This window comes from Cupressus sempervirens, chromosome 2 (assembly GCF_028749045.1).
Source record: "Cupressus sempervirens isolate cs-2001-9-10 chromosome 2, ASM2874904v1, whole genome shotgun sequence".
Classification (NCBI taxonomy): Eukaryota; Viridiplantae; Streptophyta; class Pinopsida; order Cupressales; family Cupressaceae; genus Cupressus; species Cupressus sempervirens.
The window spans coordinates 581,632,374-581,653,472 of NC_143119.1; the positions used below are offsets into that span (position 1 = coordinate 581,632,374).

The window sequence follows — 21,099 nt, forward strand, 5'->3', positions numbered from 1 at the left end:
AGATTCTTCTAGATCTGTGAGGCCCTGCATTGCATTAAGATCAACTGGACAAAAAAAGGTAAACTATTCGAAACTTTCAGTGGTCTGGAAATTAACCACCACCTTATTGACTTTACAGTCAAGTTAGAGAGACTGCATACAGACCTGAACTAAACCAATATTTTATAATCTGCATGCCTCGCATCGGTCTGTACCAACTACTTTATACCCAAGAAAGTTTCAACCTGGTCTTTGATAGTAAATAGTCATTGCCTCCATCTCCTCTTCTCCTGGTTCCATTGATCTGCCTAACATCTCTGACATTTGCGTTGGCTAGCTGGTAGTCGCACCTATATCACTCATGTGATATACCATGCATGGGTTCATTCTCAGTTTTAGAAGGTAGTCTGCAGATGCCTTGTGCGTTTCCTGCAATATTGCACATCATTGTGCTTTGCCAGTCATAATGAATGATATCGGTTAGTTGTATTGCCTGCCAAAGTAATCAAAATAGCCACACCTCCTTTATTACTTAATTTTCTGAAATGTGTAATCTACTTACAGTCTCATCACTTGCTGCTTACAAATTGGCATCATTAGTAAGTTGTAACTATTACATGGGCATATTCCTTAGTATAGGGAAAAGTTGTAAAGTATGAAACTAACACAAACATAAAGATTATATTGATCCGCCTCTAGCTATTGTCTTTTACTTGTGTTTTAGATACATGCACTATGACCATCCTTGACTGAGATATTTGCTTCTGCATAGTTGTTTCAGCTGATCCATAAGGTTACCAGTTATCACTCAGAAATTGTATACATTAAATCATGAAGCTAGAAATTCAAAGTCTGTGATTTCAATGCATTTAGGTAAGATCTCATCCTCTTTTCCTTGCATATGAGCCAAAAACCAGACTGCAATGGGTACCATTGAATCTGTTTCTTGTTTCCATTTTTCATTACTGCTCAACAGGCAAGTTGGATGTTGAAATTTACAAATTCCAACATAACATTGTTTATCAAAATATAGAAACTCTAAAAGTTTTGTTTTTTCAGGTCCAGATAAAGGTAAGGACGAATTTCTATTTTCAGAACACAGAGAGTTTTTGCACCAAAACTATAAAAAAAAACTCTGAAATTATTATAAGACAGGTGAACGAAGAGCAGCATTGCTCTTGCCTACTATAATGATCGGCTTATTGTGAATTGCCATTTTTATTGAAAAGAATGCAGCACCACATTAGATTGAATGGCTGCAAGTTTGTTGAGCTGCTTAAAGAAAACCTCTATCTTGCATGTTTAATAAGTTAGTAGTACAGCCTTGGGCGGCTTTCATTTCATCTAGGAATCTTAGGTTACCCATTGGTGGAATACTGGTCAATCCAAATTGGTTTGTTTTTAGTGTTTACTGTCTACAAGAAAAAACATCTCTAGCAAGAATTTAAAGAATGCAAGTGCTACTCCAGATAGAAACGATGGAGGAAGATAGTTTGGAGACGCTTTTACAACATTTCTGTATAAAGATGCCAGAATAAAGGACCAATTGACAAAATAAGGAGCAACCTAATCAAGTTATCAACAGTAGCTTTAACCGGGATATCAAAAGGCGTTTTACCCTGAACGTGATAAAAATATCAAGATGAAATACCCCCTATGCAATAAAACTATTTATAAATCGTTTGTATCAACCATAAAAGAATTCCAAATCACCACCAACATGCAATGTATTTTAGGATCAAATGAAAACTATGCAGAACTTTATTTTCCGGTCAATTGTTTCAGTTGAGACAAAAGGGACCTCAAATAGCGAATTTTATTAAAGATATGTCTCTAATCGGCACTCAAGAATAAACCCTTAGCCACTAAAGACAACTCAGAAGGAGCTAGAAGTGTGCATATGACTTGAATCATAGTTCCGGATAAATAAGGAAGCAGGCTTGGCTTAATACGTAACAGATTACAATTGCGGAATAGATTAGAATAGAATCACATGAAAATATGGGATCAATATTGACAGAGGTTTTTCCCTGGCTATAAGCCTATAGCAAACAAGGGCTGGGATCACTGATTGAGTAAAGGGCTTCTCTTGGGTTCGTTTTTTCCCCTTTTAAAATTGTTAACTGAACTTCTCATCCATACCTCTACATCAGGCATTTAAATTTGCCCAGGAGGTGTAGACACTCAATTTATTTTCTTGCAGGGTGGACGAAGAGGGTATTGAAAGCATTTTACAAGAACAACTCTGAAGATAAAGAAAAGAGGCCTCCCAGGGATAACAGAACAGAATACACACCAATGTGTTATCAGGAGAATTCGGAGGAGGTCGAAAACACCCAGGATGGAACTTGCGGCGCCCCTTTGTTCTTCTTGGCTCATTTGCCTCTTGTGCTTGAGATGGTGCCATTGCGTTTCTGCTAGTGCCGGATCCCATTTCTAATCCTCTTTTAATTCAAGTACCTATATAATTAACAGACTGAAATCTTATTGATATCCCATACTTCTAAAACCAAAGAAAATCATTCGGCCTCTGGGGTTCCGCTGGCATTGTTCTGTTTCTATCTTAAAGCCAAAATGAGCATATCCTTCGGCCCTGCTGAATTGGACCATCCAAATCAATTCATATCTTTTTGGTCTAATGCGAACTTTATTTAGTTGTTTCAATCACAAACTACATGGGATATTGCTCTGGAAGTAAAATATTTCTTTTAAGAAGATCGAGCAAAGGTCCCCAAAATCTGGGATGACGGGCAGGACGTGGGATGTAATAATTTTATTTGTTAGCCGTTAGGAAGACAGGCTGTAAAAGCGTAGAACCAAAGAGTCCGAAGGAGCGCCTTGGGAAAGTTTACCCTCAACAAATGGGGAAATTTTTGAAAAAAATAATATTATTGCATAATGTTAAATAATAATTCGGCGACAGCTGCAATAGTTTATTCACGCAGTATGATGAAACATATAGTACAGTTAAGGCATCGGCATACAGGAAGTATAAGTGCGGCAGAATAACTGGGACCGAAGCATGCACGTTACAATCTTAAAGAGAAAGGGCCGTATCTGGGCATTTTCTTATGAAATCAGCTTGAAGTTTTGCGACTGTTGTGGGGAAAGACGACAATGCTGATTGCTCACGGATTCATATTCTATTTGAAATAGCAGACATGCACGGAACTCGATGGCAGACAATTGGGTGGTGGATTATTGACATTTGAATTTGGGTTAGAACTTATCATCCCCCACCATTATGGCTTACTAATCTCGATGGTTGAGAGGGCTTGATTAGGTCTTCATGGGACCCAATAACCTTTGGAATACGGTAACATCATGTGGGTGTGAGCTCCTCAGCTTTCTGGAAGCAACAGACAAACAACCGTTTGAATTTTATATTTGTACTTCGAATACACTTCATTAGCTATTCATAGGCTGGTCTTAAGCAAAGCTGTCTACTTGCAGGAACAGCTTTCCAGCTATTCTGGCTGGGCAGTTTTAGATTTGTACGATGACAGCTATGTGACATTTGTTATTATAACAACACAGTTAATGTTGTAATAAATCTTGCCTCCCTAATTAAATGTAAGCAGTCATCCCCCTTTCGGAAGAAAATTAGACGGGAAGATGATTGGGATTGATTTTAATCTTGTATGGTTATATATATTATGTTGAAGAATGGCAGCAAGAATTCTATATATATATATATATATATATATCAATCATATTTATTCAAATATAAAAGTTTTAATTAAATAATTTTTGATGATTTAAAATTTATATTATAAATTGTAGGATTTAAGTTCATTTTCAATATATTAATTACTTAAAAGAATAAAAAGACTACTTTGACTTATGAATGGGGAGTATCAAGAATATAAAACTCACTTAAGAATCTTAAAGAGAGCTCAACCTACTAAAAGAGAGCTCAAAAATCAAAGAAGACAATAAGGGATAATAATTATTGTATTTGTAAAAAACTTGGCTTCTTTTTTTAAAAATGGTGAGCAAAGTTGTCAGTAATTTAGCCAATAATCTACAGAATACGAAAAGAGAAAAACGTTCATACGAAAACTCATGGAGAGTCAAGAAGTTTGGAAACCCTAAAGAAGAAGTAACATCTGGCACTTCCCCAAGGTTGAATCGCTCATCACAATCCTCTGTCCCGAACAAAGATTGGAAAAAGCCAAGGAGTACTCTCAACACTGCTTCTCCTCTCAATTCTAACCCTCAGATCAAATATTCGGTAGCCATTACAAATTCGTTTGATATTCTTAATGGGAAAAATGAGTAGGAACAGTTGTATATAAAGCAGGCGAACCAAAATAAACCAAGGGCTATTCCAACTAAGACCTCAGGTACTCCAACAAAATTTTCAGAAAGAAGAAAAAAGGCAATTTTTTTGTGGCAGGGAATGGCAGAAAGCGAATCATGAAGATTCCTAATTAGATTACCTTGCACCATGCCCACTAGAGGGTAAATTGCATTACTTGGAATAATTGTCAATTTGATTATGTTGATACCCCCTGGTCCACAATTTCGTCGGGGATCCTCAGCTCTCACTCTATTATCTTTTCCACGACTAGCTTGACAACTAAATTAGGTTTTATAATCTCACCAAGTACTCACGATCCAATAATAATGAGTTGTTCTCTTAGCAAATAGAGTTTCTTTCATACGATTCTATGGTTCTCCCACACCTTGATAAGGCCCAACCTAGAAGGAATGAGATCCCATTTTTTCCATTTACATGCATCTCACCCAGTTCATACATTTCGCCTCATCATAGGAACTTGGTTGTTAATCCACCCGACTTCTCTAAACAACTTCCTAGATCTTCCCCTGACTCATATCCCCTATCTCAGATGACAAAACCATTATCATTAGTAACCAAGAAAGCAAAGATCGTTAGCAAGAATGCCAAAAGGTTGGCATATTTGCATTCTGGAATGGTTCAAAGTGCGAACTACTTAACCTCACTAACTGGTTACAGGATTTTTGCAAGAACCAAGTAAGTAGCTCTCATCATTCAGATAGATTACTATATATTCATTATAGAGATGAAACTGTTAAAAAAGACTTTCTTTATGTTCCTGATTTTTTTTAAAGGCTATGTTGTTAAAATTTTCGATTGGATTCCAAATTGTAAGAAAGGGATGTTAGATTTCATGATTCCTACTTGGTTTATCCTGCAATCCCTCCCTCCATAACTTCTTCATTTGGATGTTATTAAGAGATTAGGGTCATCCATGGGTGATTTGATAGGTATGGACTCTTCCTTCCACGTATGCAATAATATAAAATTGTTGATTAATTGCAAGATTAACGATATGGAATCCAATGAAATTAAAGTGATAACTAACAAAGCTATTTACAGACTAAACTTTCACAAATACAAAGGCAAAATCTCAGAAACCATAAGATTAGATAATAATAGGAAAATTATATTTAAAACATTGCAACTTATTGTGGACCTCAAAAGCACTTTTCCTATGTTGAATATAAGGAACCAAAAAGAGCACCAAAGGGACTCCTCATATAAAAAGGATCCAATACAAACTCATTAGGACACTGTGAATAATTTAGATTTAATTCATGAAAAGGGGACAACCAGAATGGATGAGATCATAAAGGCAAATCCAATAGCAAAAGATCCAAAGGAGATTCAAAAGAGAGATCTACAGAATAAGCAAGCATATAAGACAATAGATAATTAGAGAAAAGTAAAAGAGAAACATGTAGCTTCAGACTGTAGCAAAGGAAATCTTGAGGAATCAGACATGAGGGAATGTAAAGGAATCAACGCTACACCAAAATTGCATATTTCTAATGAAAAAGAAAAGTTCCAAAGATGTTGGTATGGATAATACATTCAACAACCAAGATATGATTTACACAAGGCAACAAGGATTCATCATTAACAACAATAAAAACAAGGAAAATCCAAGAAAATTCAAGAAGATCAAGAAATTAAGTATTCTAATTGCAGAAGTATAGTCATCAAAGGATATAGAGAAAAAATAAACTAAGCAACTACTATACATTGGGGGCATCAACATAGAAGAAAAAGAAAACTTCCTTTTATTTGAAAGGGAAGAAGTAGGAAACGGGGAGGTAAAGAATACTAAAGAGGACTTTGGATCGCCACAGCACCAGATTATAGATAATGGGAAACAAATTGGAACTATAGACAAAAAGTCAATCAAAAAGTTTTCTAAATTCTAGTAGACACTGTCACCTAAATCCGAACCCCTCTTCATTTTGGTAGTAATCATAAGGATGAGAGCAGGGAATAGAGCAGAGTAGAAAGACTACTGACACAAGATTTTCAGGAATTCCTTCATAGGGAACTGATAGGGGATGAAGATTTGGAAAGACTGAACCTTACCAAGTCTGAAGCGGACAATCTAGACTCTCTAACTGAGGAATTAATCCAAGTTTTTAGCTTTGAGAATATAGATAGGAGTAGTGATGCTCAGAAAGAGAATCTGATCTAGAGAGTCTTAAAATTAGGAGGAGATAACTATACCTATGAAGACTTAAAAAGAGATTTATTAAAAATAGAAATTGATGATAAAGGCAGGGAAGCTATACAGATATTCGAAGACATACCTATGATAGTGCAAGGTGAGGATTATAAGGGGAACGATACAAGGAATCTATTGTCCTTAGAGGATAAATCTTCGAAAAATCAGTTACACATAGTAGAGCAATTATTACAAGAATTGGAAAGTAAAGATATGGAAGGACAAGTAGGTAGCCAGTTTGATATCACTCTAAGTGCACAAAAGAATATTGAGCAATTGGGTATCCAGATGAATTAGGAAGGAATAAACTCTCCTAAGTATGGCAAAGTGAAATCTAAAAGAGGAAGAAAATCCCTCAAAGAACTTAGAGAAGCAGATGGATAGGCCAAAGAGCAACAAAAGATCAGTCAATTACTGAATGTTGGGAAGGGGAAGGTCCTTCCCAAGGAAGCATAAAGATCACTACTTGGAATGCTAGGGGCTTGAATGCCCCCAACAAAAAAAAATTACTAAAACAAAATTTAAAACTATTTGAATCTGAAATCATTCTATTACAAGAAACAAAGTTAAATAAGGTAGAAGGAACCAGGCTAGGAAAGAAACTAGGTAGTTGGAATATGATTTTGCAAGAATCTAAAGGAGCGTCTAGAGGTTTAGGCTTCATATGGAACCCCACGAAAGTATCCCTAGATATTTTAAACTCAAATAACAAGTGGATCAGTAATAAAGTCAAAAGCTTTAAAACCAATCTTTAGTTTATCCTAGTAAACATATATGGGCCAATATGTAATTCAAATAAAAAGATGACTTGGGACAAAATTAGTTTATTTATCAATAATCATAAAAAAAATCTCATCCTATTTGGTGGAGACTTTAATACTATATTAAACTTAAATGAAAAATTGGAGGTATCCAACATATCTCTCAAGCAACTAAAAATTTTAAAATTTGGTGTGATCTTAATAATTTGATCGACATCCCATTTAATAATGGGAATTACACATGGAATTATAAAGGAAGGATTTTGCCTTTATAGCTAAGAAATTGGATAGGTTTTTCCTTAAAAGATACCTAGGTGAAATTAATACTAATATTCAATCTTCTATTCTCCCAATTACTATGTCTGATCACTTCCCAGTTAGAGATGAATTCTCTGAACCATGTAAACTAGTAAGAAATCCTTTCAAGTGCGAAAAAATGTGGTTTTTAGACTCAATTTTTTTAGAATGTATTAAAGAGTGGTGGTCTCAAGGTAATTTTAAAGGGTCTAGAATGTTTATTTTTGTTTCAAAAATGAAAATTCTTAAAGAAAACATCCTCAAATGGAACAAGGAACACTTCAATAATATATTCAAAGAAAAATTGGAAATTGAGGAAAGATTAAAGGAACTAAATCTAGAAGTAATTAAGAAGGGTATGAATAATGATAGCTATCTTTTAGAAAAAGAACTACTGACTAAACAAGAGAATATATTATCTAAAGAAGAAGTCTTTTGGAGCAAAAAGTGAAGAGAGAAATGGCTAGATGAGGGAGACTTGAACAAAAAAAAAATCACAACTCCACCCTCCAAAATAGAGTCAAGCAAAATAACTAAAATTAAAGACCATTTGGGAAATACCACTGAAAATATAGATAAAATATTTGAGATTTTTGTGAGTCATTTTCAGAATACATTAAATAACTACAATGGTTCAAATAGGGTATCTCAATCTAATATGCTTGAATCGATTCCCAAAATAGTCTCAATAGAAGATAATAAAGCTCTAAATAAACCAATCACCTTGGAAGAAGTCAAATTGGTGTTATTCAATATGAACGCTGACAAGTCTCTAGGTCTGGATGGATTCCAGACCTTTTTTATCAAAAGTGCTAGGACATTATAGGTATTGACCTATGGAAAGCAATTGATGCATCAAGAAATGATAGTTCATTGTTATCTAAAATCAACTATACCTTTCTCTCTCTAATTCCTAGAAAGGATGATCCAATAAATCTAGGGGATTTTAGACCCTAGCATTATGTAACACTATTTATAAAATCTTATCTAAAATCTTAGGGGATTTTAGACCCTAGCAAGTATGTTGATGAAATTAGATATCCAAAAAACATATGACATGATTGATTGGAGGCTCCTATGCAAAACCTTAGAAACTTTTGGTTTTTCCCATCAATGGATCAACCTCATATTTCAATGCATCTCTACAACAAAAATTTTAGTTCTCATTAATGGGTCCCCCAAGGGCGTTTTCGAAACATCTAGAGGTATTAGACAAGGAGACCCCTTGTCCCTGTTTCTTTATGTCATTATGGCTGAAGCTTTTGAGAGAGCTCTCATCAAGGCTCACAATAATAAGAAAATTAAAGGTATAGCTGTAATAAACAATATCCCTAATATTACTCACCAACAATACGTAGATGATATTATTATGCCTAGTGAAAGTATAGCTAAAGAGACACTAAACATTAGGGCTATCATCCAACAATATATGGCAGCATCAGGTCAAAAAGTGAATGCATCCAAATCTGAGATCTTTTTTATCAATACTAAATCGAAGATGGAAAAGCAGATCTACCATATCATGGGGTACAAGAAAGGGATATTTCCATGCAAATACCTTGGTATTGAGATAGAGAAAGGTACTAAATCTAGCAAGGTGTGGCAGAATATTCTAGATAGATTTGAGGCTACGATTGGTGGTTGGAAAGATAAATGGCTCACAAAAGCTGGTAAAATCATTAAGATAAGTTCAGTTTTGTCTGCTATTCCAACTTATCCACTGTCTCGTCTTCCCCTTCACAAGTATATCAATTAGAAGCTTGAGGAAAAACTCAAAAACTTCCTTTAGAATGATTGTGAGGACTCAAAAAAATTTGGCTTTCATAAGATGGGATAACATCTACAAACCTAAGGACTCTAAAGGATTAGGAATTAAAAACTTATTTTGGCAAAATGAAGCTTTAGAGGCCAACTTAATATGGCATATCTTTGTTTAAAGAGAGAGAAAATGGGCTAAAATTGTGTATAACAAGTATATTAATGCAAAGGATCCTCTCTCGACTTTCAAGATGAAGGCCCTCCCCAAAGGATCAAGGATTAGGAATTTTATGGTTAGATGTCGTTCCCTTGTCAGCAAATATCTAACTTGGGATATTGGTAAGGGTAATGAAGCCTTATTCTAGGAAGATTCATGGGATGGGCACCCCCCAATAGATAGCATGGAGATTCTTGGGGTTCTCAAAGAGAAATTAGTCAAATTATGGGGCAGCAAGGTTAACAACTGCAAAACCAAGATATCTATGAATGGAAGTACTAGATGGGTTTGGAAACCTTTGAATGACATAGAAGTGGAACTAGCAGCAAAAAAGGCTTATGAAAAGATTATTCAAAATAGGAAAATTAAGCAGCTTGAAAGGAACAACAAGCTCATTTGGGTTGCATCTAATGATGGCAAGTATAGTGTGAAAAATGGATACAAAGCTCTTATTCATTCTCAAAGATGGGACGAAGTGGAAATTCCACTTAAACTCTACTAGGAGCCCTCTTGTCTTCTTAAGGAAGGTTTCTTTTTATGGTTGACATTTCAAAATAGGATCCTAACAATTGACAGATTCTGCAAATTGGGTTTTGAAGGCCCTTCTAGATGTGTGTTATGCAAACAAAATAGTGAGGACACTAATCACATCTTATATCGATGTCCCTATTCTCAATATTGTTGGGATTGGCTTAGACATATGTTAGCTTGGCACTCCCCCATGCCTAAATCTCTAACTAATCTCCTCAAATGCTGGCCCACATATCTCTACAAAGGTATCTATAGTAGACTTTGGAATATTTGTCCATCTATCCTCATGTGGGAAGTTTGGATTGAAAGGGATAAGAGAATATTTTGTGACTAGGATCTGCAGTCAGAAGAGCTTGTTAAAAAAATAGAAGCAAGTATAGTCAAGACATTAAACTCTCACCGTAGGAACTCTAAGAAAGAAGAAGGATCATTCTCTAGCTGGGATGGATACATTAAGAAGAAATGGACTAACCTGATTAACCCTTTGCTTACCTATATAAAGAGGAGTAAAGAGGCAAGGGAAAGTTGTAGATGGACCCCCCCTCTGAAGGGATGGGCTAAGCTAAACTTTGACAAAGTAGCTAGAGGCAACCCAGGTGTAGCAAGTATTGGTTGCATTATTACTGATGAATTAGGTAATTGGATTGCTAAAAAAGCCAAATTCATCAACCCAACAACTAATAATTTGGTGAAGCTTGAAGCATTGGAAGAAGGACTTCAGCTTTGCCTAAATTTAGGTTTATTTAACATCATCATTGAAGGTGACTCTCAAATTTTATTAAATGCAATAAGGAAAAGAGCAATGCCTAACTGGGTTCTAAACTCAAAGCTAGAAGAAGTCCTTAGTTTTCTAGATCGGTTTGTAGATATCCAGATCTATCATATCTTTTGGGAAGGTAATCAGAAGGTAGATCAGTTGGAAAATGAGGGGGCTGATGGTGGAATTTTTTTGGTTCTTAATAATCATTCATCATATATAGACCTTTAGGCCTTTCAACTCATATCATTAATTTATTAGCTTCTAAAATCAATTCTATAAAGTTTTGTATATCACCTAGTTTTGTTTTATCCATAGCCTTAGGGAGTATAGGTCTTTTAGGCTCTATTTTAAGTAATTTTGCACTATAGTAGAATGCACTTTTAGATCAGTTTGTTACATATCCCATAAAATTTATTCCACTATTATCGGATGTCATATAGTGTAGTTTTTGTGTATATTAATAGATTATGATACTGTTGGAATGCATATTGATAATTCCAAAGTGGAATAGGCATAAGATTATATTGGAAAGCTTGATAAGTGAGTGGTCTTTTATCTCCCGCATAGTCGTTAGTGGTTCTATTCCCACTACTTTAAGTCGGTTCATCCTTACTTCCCAATAATGGAGTCTTTCTTTCCAGCATCATGAAAGTTTCGAGGTGATGTCGAGGTGATGATTTAAATGATGTAGGCATTCATCTCAGTCCTTCTAAAGCCTTTGCAAGTTATGTCTTTTGCTTTTATATTCATTCTTGGACCTGTCTCTATCATTTTGTGCCTTTCCTTTTAGCTATGGATACGTTTATCCATGTTTTTCATGCTTCAGAGACTTGTACCATGGCTTTCTAAGGCAATGTGAAGCTAGAAAGGTGGAATTGTGTGCTCAAACCAATAGATAAGATGACAAGAATTACAGTTAATTGGGCCCTAGGTGAAGATTATTTCAAATATGATTTCACTTGGAGGAATAACATCGACATTATAAGATCTTTTATTAAGTGCATGGCTAGAGCTAGAATAGACAAATGGGACATGTTGAGACTCTACTTGAATTTATTCAATCCTGTTTGGTGTGGAGGCCTAAAAGAAGTTATCATGAGCCTAGAAGAGAAGCTTCGAGTCCCCCTCCTTGAAATGTATATGGATCATCCCCTGGGGAGCTTTGATCTAGCTATTGTACCAAGGCAACCTGCATTAGTAATTCATAATCTTGTAGCCTTTAACCAGGTGTGTGTTGGTATTAGATTGGTTTTGATAATTGAGTGTCAACACACTTAAGAAATGTCTATGTTGATGCTCAGTATAGTATAGATGTTGAGCTACAGCATGTACCAAGCCAAAAATTCAACAGGTGCTGAGTTATTCAAGTGTTGAGCAAGTTTCAAGTGTCGAGTGACAATTGATGCCAAGATAGTATATGTGCTGAGTAAAGTATAGGTGTTGAGAAAAACAGAGTTACTATAGGAGCCAAGCAAGATAGAAATCCTTTATGTGTTGAGCATCAACAATCAATAAGTGCCAAGTAACATAGAATCAATATAAGAGTTTGTGCCTTCACAAACTTAGACATAAACTATTTTTGAGCTGACTCAAGATGAATCTCGAAGGATCTAAAAGATAAGATCGAATCTATTACATTCCCTATGTAATCAACTTGCAACCAATCATAAAAATGGAGAAAGCATGCAACCAATCAAGAAATATTGAAAGAATTGAGCAGGAAAGATGGATGAATCTCAATCATAGATTCATACCTAACCCTAAGTCTCTACATCCTTATAAGGAGGTCGTGTGGATTGTATGGAATGAATGAGAGAATGCTAGTGAAGTTTTGAAGGAAGTAAAAGGGGTGTAAAGACTTAAAGGAAGAGCAGCATTGCAGAATCAAGTTGATCAGAATAGAGCATCAACACTACAAATAGAGTTATATCAGATCAGGAAGGATCAGATCAAATTGGACAAAACAAGGATCTGGAATTAGCAATTGAAGATTGTAAGTCATTAGGTCAACACATTCTACTATACTTTCTAGCCATTATATTAGGAGAATGAAAATCCTATGAAGATAGGTTGGCTTAACAACTATTTTGTAGAACCTTTAACAAGGTGTTAAATCCTTTAACAAGGTCACATTCCAAGTGAATATTTGTAAATCCTTTAGATAGGTCATTTTTAATGGGGCATGTCTTTCATAGGGAAAACCATTAATGGTGGTAAAAATTTGTAACCTTGACAAGTTACATATTATTGCAGTGATAAGTTGTGGGTGTCATCCCCACTCCAATTTTACCTTCTCTTTTTGGAGGGTTTCTGGGTGACCAAATCTTGTGTTATCTATTTTCATGCATGTCTTTACTTTCATGTTAATTAGATATGTTATATGTATGTGATTGATCTTAGTTAAAAATTTTAGAGGTTAAAGTTTGTTACTTCTGATTCACCCCTCCTCTTAGAAGTAAATCTTCCCACTTGTAAATTCCAACAATTGGCATCAGAGCTAAGTTCTCAAAAGGAGAAGCCTTACAGCTTGGAATTTAAAAAGATCTAGAAATAGAAGTCTACAAACTCGAGAAGATCATAGAGAACTAGGAAATTGAGATACATCTCATTCTACATTCTATGGAAGAAGTTAGGGAAGAACTAAGAAAATCCTTAAAGAGAAGAAGAGAGATTGCCATAGCTGAGAATGATACACAGTATAAGGAGATTGACACCTCAAAAGTGTTTAAAAATGGAGATTCTAAGGAGTTTGATGTAGCAATAGTAGATCTTATGGAGAAGAATAGAGCTCAAGCATAAGAGATCATAACTCTCAAGATTGAACAAGAATCTCAAGCCATGATGCTTTGTGAAGTGACTGAACAAAAGAAAAGAGCTATTGAAGATAAGGTTATGATAGAAGATGACAAGAGAAACCTTGCCAACAAATTGGAGGAAAAGTCAATTGAGCTTGGAAGAATTTCCAACATGCAACTAGACACCCTAAGCCAAATGATGAATGCACATCATGAGCTAAATTTCAAGGACATTGAGATCTCCACACTGAAGATGCAAAATGAACAACTGCAAAATGATTTAAGAAGAGAAAAGGAGATTGAAAAGAGCTTCAACAAACCTAATGAAGCTATCAAGTATTTTTAATAGCTTTTGAAATCACAAAGATCCAGTAGTGACACTTCGGGACTAGGATACACCAACATTGAAAACGGAGAGTCATCCAAGATTGTAGAAGAAAGAAGTGACAAAGGTAAGAACACTAAACCCACTTGTCATTTTTGTGGTAAAAAGGGACATACCTCTAATGTGTGCAGGAGCAAGAACAACCATCAGCATGAAAAGCCTAAGAATATGGGTCACTGTCACAAGTGCAACAAGCAAGGACATCAAGCACATGACTGCAGGACTAGAACCATCAGGACACCAAGATTTGAAGGTCACTGCTATAATTGCAAGAAGTATGGACATAGAGCTTTTGAGTGTAGATCAAAGCCTATGTGGACACCTAATCAACTGGTAAGGGAAAATAATTATGGACATCACTACAGTTGGGACTACAACACTAGGCAAAGCTGACACTGCTGTCAAGAGTATGGACATATCCCTGAAAATTGCATAAGAACATATTTTAGTGGAAACTACAGTAGATGGTTGAGCCAAACTACATGCTTCAGTTGTTTGAAGACTCGACACATCAACATAAATTGCCCAACAAGGTCAAAGGCACCCAACTTAGAGTTCAACAAAGGAAAAGGGAAGGTAGATGTTGAACACATCAGAGGAGAAATGAATAAAACATGGAAGAAGAAGATGGAAGTAGCACATCTAATGAAGGGATCACTTCACCCAAAAGGTCAAGTGGTCACACTTCATCTAACTAAGCAACAAAAAAAGGTATGTAGAATTGATATAAAAAGCTTTATCATACATCAGTTCCAAGACAAGTAAGTACTGAAAAGGAGAGATCAACATGAATAGAGATGCAAAGTTAAAATTTCAAATTTTTACAAGTGTTGCCAAGTTGCCTTTAGAAGCCAAGTAAAAACATAGTATATGTCGAGTTGTTTGCCAAAATCAATAGAAGTTGAGTGGTTAGTTGTAGCTAAGAGAGTAATAAATGTTGAGTGAAGGGAAATTCTAGTTGAAGCCGAGTAAGGGGAACTCTAGTGTATGCTAAGTGTTGGAAATACAATGGAAGCTGAGTAAAGCAGAATAGCATAAGGAGTCGAGTGGACAGCTGTAAATGCACTAAACATTAAATGCTATGAAACAAGGGTATATGATCACATTTTGAATCATTTTTCACCATCATGAGCAAATAGCAAAAGACGAGAAGAGCACAGAATGATTTCCAAGTAGAGTTTGAAGCATTTGAGCAGATTTTAAAAAAAATTCAGCACAGTTTCGACGATTCAAGGTATTTATACTTGTGCCGAGCTACATAGTTTCAAAATTTCTTTGTGTTTAAACCCTAGTTTGAAGAAATGACCTCTATCTCTAGAAAACCCCAAGAAAAAGAATTGTTTGAAGTTCAGTTAGTGTCAAATGAAGTTAAGCAACTTGATTTCAGACCTATCCCTAAAGTTGCATCTAAGAATGACCCTATCGGAGCCATATCTATAATTCCTCCTAAGGTTGTAATGGTTCAAGATGTTAGGAGATGCTATAACTACAAAATAGGTGTTATTGGAGATGTGGAAATCAGAGAGGCATATGATAGATTGTGTGAGAATGGACTCTTGAAGGAAGAATTTCAAATTGTTGAGAAGAAAGGCTTAACCGGTGCCCTAGATTTCCCTACTATTTTTAAGACTGAATGGATTAGAATTGTACTCAGTAGGATACATGATGGTAGCTTATGGTTAGAAGATGGGCCAGTTAAGATATCAAAAAGGATTATTCATAGGGTAATAGGGTATCCAACCCTAGATCAGCCCAAAACACCGAGGAGTGACTCCGATAAAGCTATTGAGAAGAATACTGGAGGCAAGTGGAACAAGAGAGGCATGGCCATTGATACCATTAAGGATCCTCTTGATTTTTCTGTCAGAGTCATTTCCCATAAATTCTACCAATCTAGCAGACTCAAAAATGTTCCCTGTATTGCAGTGGATGTTGGTTATAAACTTGTTAAAAAGGATCATACTTATGATCTAGCAGAATTGCAATTACAACATATTAATGAAAATTTGGGAGCTACAAGAAGAACAACTCAATGTAAATTTGGAGCAATTTTGATATGTATATTCTTTTATGTAGAGAATGAATTTCCTTATTTTGGAAAAGTTAGCTAGAAGACAAATAGGTCCATAATAGCCTAGGTGAATGAATACATTAAACAAATGGGGGAAAATTTTGAGACACTCATGACCAACTACTTTGAAGATTTCAAGAAATCAATGAAACAGAGACTTAGGATTCCAGTCTCACTTGTGGAGCAGCATATAAATGACATTTGTTTTCTTGTTGATATTGACTACACCTACATCCAAGCAGCCATACCAAGGGTAAGATGGCTTAGACCACTTGGTTATGAGATAAATATTGATGAAGCATCTACAACAATTACAACACTACTTGCAGAGGATGTAGATAAGAGTGCTCCACACTTTGGCACATATGATGTTGTCAGGTCACTTCTACACTAAAGAAAAAGGATAAATTAGTAAAGAAGATCAAGGCCAAGTTTAGAGAAGGCACAACAGAAGTAGAGGAAGAAGAAGATGATGAAGAGGAAGGTGAAGATGAAGAGAAACAGGGGTAGGAGCCACAAGAACTAACCCAAGGCACGGGTGAAGATGTTGAAGAACAAGAAGGTGTCAAGGAAGAAGAAGAAGAACCTAATGTAGAGCCTAAGAAGAGGAAAGCACAAAAGCAACTTGCAACACAGCCTAAAGGCAAGAAAACAACTAAGCCAAGCCCAACAAAACCCACCACAAGGGCAGATACAAGGGCTACAACAAAGGTGGCAAAAGAACAAGAAAAGAAGAAAACCACAGAACAGGGAGGACCAGTAGAGAAAAAGAGGAGAAAATATGTGGCACCTCCAAAGTTAAATGAAGAGAGGACAGAGTCAGATGATAATGGAAAATTTAGAGTGGTAAGTCACACCACTAAATCTGATCTAGAGAATATATGTGACAATATAAGAGATAATGCAGACTTGTCTGGACTGAAAATCATTGACTTAAAAAAATTAAGTAGAGAAGAACAAAACATAGTGGAAGAATTAGTATACACTATGATGGCAAAGTTCAAGAACACTCCACTTGAACTTGATAATACTATGCCTAAGGAGTTATATTCAATTGTAGAAAATAAATGGCATTATTGCCTAAACATGGAAAAAGAGATAAGAGAATCAACATTGGCTCATGTGATGCCTGAACTCACAAAAGGTCAAATAAGTAAGGCAATTAAGAAGCATGAGAGTAAATTTGCACCCAAATACAAAGCATTTAGTATTTTGCAAAATAAAATTAAAGATGTTGTGAAGACATCCACTCTCATGTGGAAAGTAATTTATGGTCTCCAGAAAGTTAAGGAAGGATAAGAAGATCCCTTTGAGGGAAGGAATGATGAAGATAATGAAGAATAAAATGACAAAGAAGAAGAAGGAGAAAAAGAAAAGGAAGAAGTTACAGTGGAGAAGGAAACACAAAAGGTTGATATGGCAACAAATGAGGAGCAGCAATAGGAACAAAGTGTGCAAGACACACAACTGCCACCACCTAGTCCTCCACATGTAACACCCACACCTATAGAGATTGTAATTGTAAAGGATGTTCTTGACATTTCAAGTCAGAACATCAACCCACTGACTGCAGAGGATCTTAGAAATATTCTTCACTAGACCACACTACAAGCACAATTGTGTACCAATCTAGTCTTGGTGAGTGTGAAGGAACTTCAAAAGGTAGTAGCTAAGATTACAAAGGAGAAGGTGAATCCACAAGAACCACCTTCACATACTCCAACAGCTACAAGTGGACAACCACAAGAGCAAACAACACAAGATGCACCAGCTAAGGTTGACGCCACAGTCACAATGACTTCAACTACCAAGGAGAAAGCAAAGGAGCAAATAGGACAAAAGGATACCTCTGTCATCATAGCATAAGGACAAGGTGCACCTCCTCAGATTGCAATCATTGATCAAGGTAGAGTTGAAGAGAACAAAGAAGAGAGCCGTAAGGAGAAAGAACAAGAGGCAATTTAAACATTAATAAATCTTCCTACTATAGGGACTCCCACTAGAACAACACAACAACTAAGCACTGATGTAGTACCTCTACAAATATTAGTACCAAGCTTGAGCACTACCAAGGTAGCAAAGGTACTTCATTATGGAGACCCTACACTTGATGAGGAGATAGTCATTCCAAGATATGACTATAAAACTATGAGTATTGATCAGATTAATGAAGTGCAAGAGGCACTAGAAAAGAAGAAAAAATAAGAGATACTCAGGAATGAGTATAAGAAAAGACAAGCATTGATAGAAATTAAGGACATCTTTCTAGATGCATTCAGCTTGCAAGCACCTGATGAGACAAAGCCCATAATGGAGCAATTATCCAAAATAGTGGACCAGGTACAAAATGAAGACCTAGACACCAATGCCAAATTGCTTGAATGGTCTAAAAAGAAATTCTAGATGAAGGTAAATGAGAAAATATTTGGTGAGATAGCACTGTCATAGGTAGAATTGGCAAAGAAGATAGAGAAGGTAAAAGTAGTACTTGAGAATATATTCTCACTATACTCCAAATTGTGTGATTCCTCATACTTCACACAAGAAACCAGCCAAAGGATTTTGATCTTGGAGAAGAACCTTAAAGTATCTACCATGCAACTACCCAAGGATCCAACTCAAAGTGAGAAGCATTTTGCTACAATGCTTCACACACAAAAGGAATTAGCTATACTCACAGCAGATGAGGCAAACACCAAGACCAAGCTAATACAAATCTAGTTTGCTATAACCCCTCACATGGAAGTTTTGCACAAGTAAATAGCCTATGCAGAGAATGTCTTGAAGAAAGATCCCAATCTTTCTACATTGGAAGGCCTAGTACACCTTGCAATAGAGACAACCATCCAACTTAAATCACTAGAAATTGCATTAGACAATTGGGATGTTGCTTTGAAGATCATTATGGAGGTAAACAAATCCTTTTTGGTTAAGTATTCAATTCATTCATAGAATTCTTTGACATAAGTGTCAAAAAGGGGGAGATAATAAATTTAGGGAGATAATACATTTTGAGGGAGATAATAATTCAAGAGACCCAAAGGAGAAGATAACCCAAAAGGGGGAGATAATAAAATTTTGAGTTTTGAGGAGATAAGGAGATAAAGCCAAAAGGATACAAGAACTGCAAGGGAAGATGTGTGAAAGGGGGAGTAAAAATAGAGTAGATAGGAACATGGCAAGGAAAAGGAATGATAAGGCAAAGCATGGAAACAACATGAGTCAAATACAACATAAGGAGTTTTGAATACAGAAATGGCACATTAGCTTAGAGGGAGTTACAAGTTTTTGAGGTATATTCTACAAAATTTTGAAGTTTTTTGAAGTTTTGTATGTATGTCAAACAAGATGTATATTATACTCATAGAGATCAGATTCATAATGTTTAGTTAAGTATTTTTAACACTCATGTCAAAGGGGAAGATTGTTGGTCTCAGATTGGTTTTGACAATTGAGTGTCAACACACTTAAGAAATTTCTAAGTTGATGCCGAGTATAATATAGATGCCGATCTATAGTATGTGCCAAGCCAAAAATTCAAGAGGTGTCGAGTTATTCAAGTGTCGATCAAGTTTCAAGTGTCGAGTGATAATTGATGTCGAGCCAATATATGTGCCGAGTAAAGTATAGGTGTCGAGCAAGACAAAGTTACTATATGAGCCAAGCAAGACATAAATCCTTTATGTGTCGAGCATCAGCAATCAGTAAGTACCAAGTAACACAAAATCAACATAAGAGTTTGTGCCTTCACAAACTCAGATGTAAACCATTTTTGAGCCGACTCAAGATGAATCTTGAAGGATCTAAAAGATAAGATCAAATCTATTACATTCCCTATGTAATCAACATGCAACCAATCATAAAAATAGAGAAAGCATGCAACCAATCAAGAAATATTGAAAGAATTGAGTGGGAAAGATGGATGAATCTCGATCATAGATTCATACCTAACCCTAAGTCTCTAAATCTTTATAAGGAGGTCAAAACCCCATAATTCGAGTGCATGTAAGAGGTCATGTGGATTGTATGGAATGCATGAGAGAATGCTAGTGAAGTTTTGAAGGAAGTAAAAGGGGTGTAAAGACTTAAAGGAAGAGCATCATTGCATAATCAAATTGATTAGAACATAGAATCATCATTATGAACAAAGTTATATTAAATCAAGAAGGATAAGATCAGATTGGATAGAACAAGGATTTGGAATCAGCAATTGAAGATTGTAAGTCATCAAGTCAACACATTCTACTATACTTTCTAGCCATTGTATTAGGAGAATGAAAATCCTATGAAGATAGGTTGGCTTAACAACTATTTTGTAAAACCTTTAACAAGGTGTTAAATCCTTTAACAAGGTGACATTCCAAGTGAATGTTTGTAAATCCTTTAGATAGGTCACTTTTAATAGGGTGTAAAGCCTTTAATAGGGCAAGCCTTTCACAAGGTAGACCATTGATGGTGGTCAAACTTTGTAACCTTGAAAAGTTACATATTGCTGTAGTGATAAGTTGTGGGTGTCATCTCCACCCCAGTTTTACCTTCTCATTTTGGAGGGTTTCTGGGTGACCAAATATTGTGTTATCTATTTTCATGAATGTCTTTACTTTCATGTTAATTAGATATGTTAGATGTATGTGATTGATCTCAGTTAAAAGTTTTAGAGGTTAAAGTTTGTTACTTCTGATTCACCCCCTTCTCAAAAGTAAATCTTCCCACTTGTAAATTCCAATAGTGTGGACAAAGATGGAATCAAGCATACAATTCCTCCTTAAATGGAGAGGGATAGTGGTGGATAATTGTAAGGAATGGCTTAGCAAATATCTCAATCTGTTCAACTCCTACATTCATCCGAGGGTAGAACTGGGAAATCTAGATGCTTTGGAGTTTTGTACCCTTAACATCAAAAGGTCAAGTAAGGAAAAGAATTGGTTTGAATTCTCTCCTCACTTCCAGTTGGAAAATCCCAATGACATTATTGAGGTCATCATAGTTTTTTGGAAATAACAGGGTGTGTTAGGTTCTTGGTTAGTGCC

General features: G+C 35.8%; 1 protein-coding gene across 1 annotated transcript in view; it reads right to left on the bottom strand.

Annotated features, from left to right (window-relative positions):
- Positions 1-3,300, bottom strand: part of LOC149574761 (RING/U-box superfamily protein) — a 57,644-nt gene extending 54,344 nt beyond the window's left edge. The window contains exon 1 of the mRNA XM_089814577.1: positions 2,276-3,300. Coding sequence (XP_089670703.1) covers positions 2,276-2,413 — 138 coding nt within the window. The 5' untranslated portion in view covers positions 2,414-3,300. The remainder of the gene's footprint in view (positions 1-2,275) is intronic.
- Positions 3,301-21,099: the final 17,799 nt, after the last annotated feature.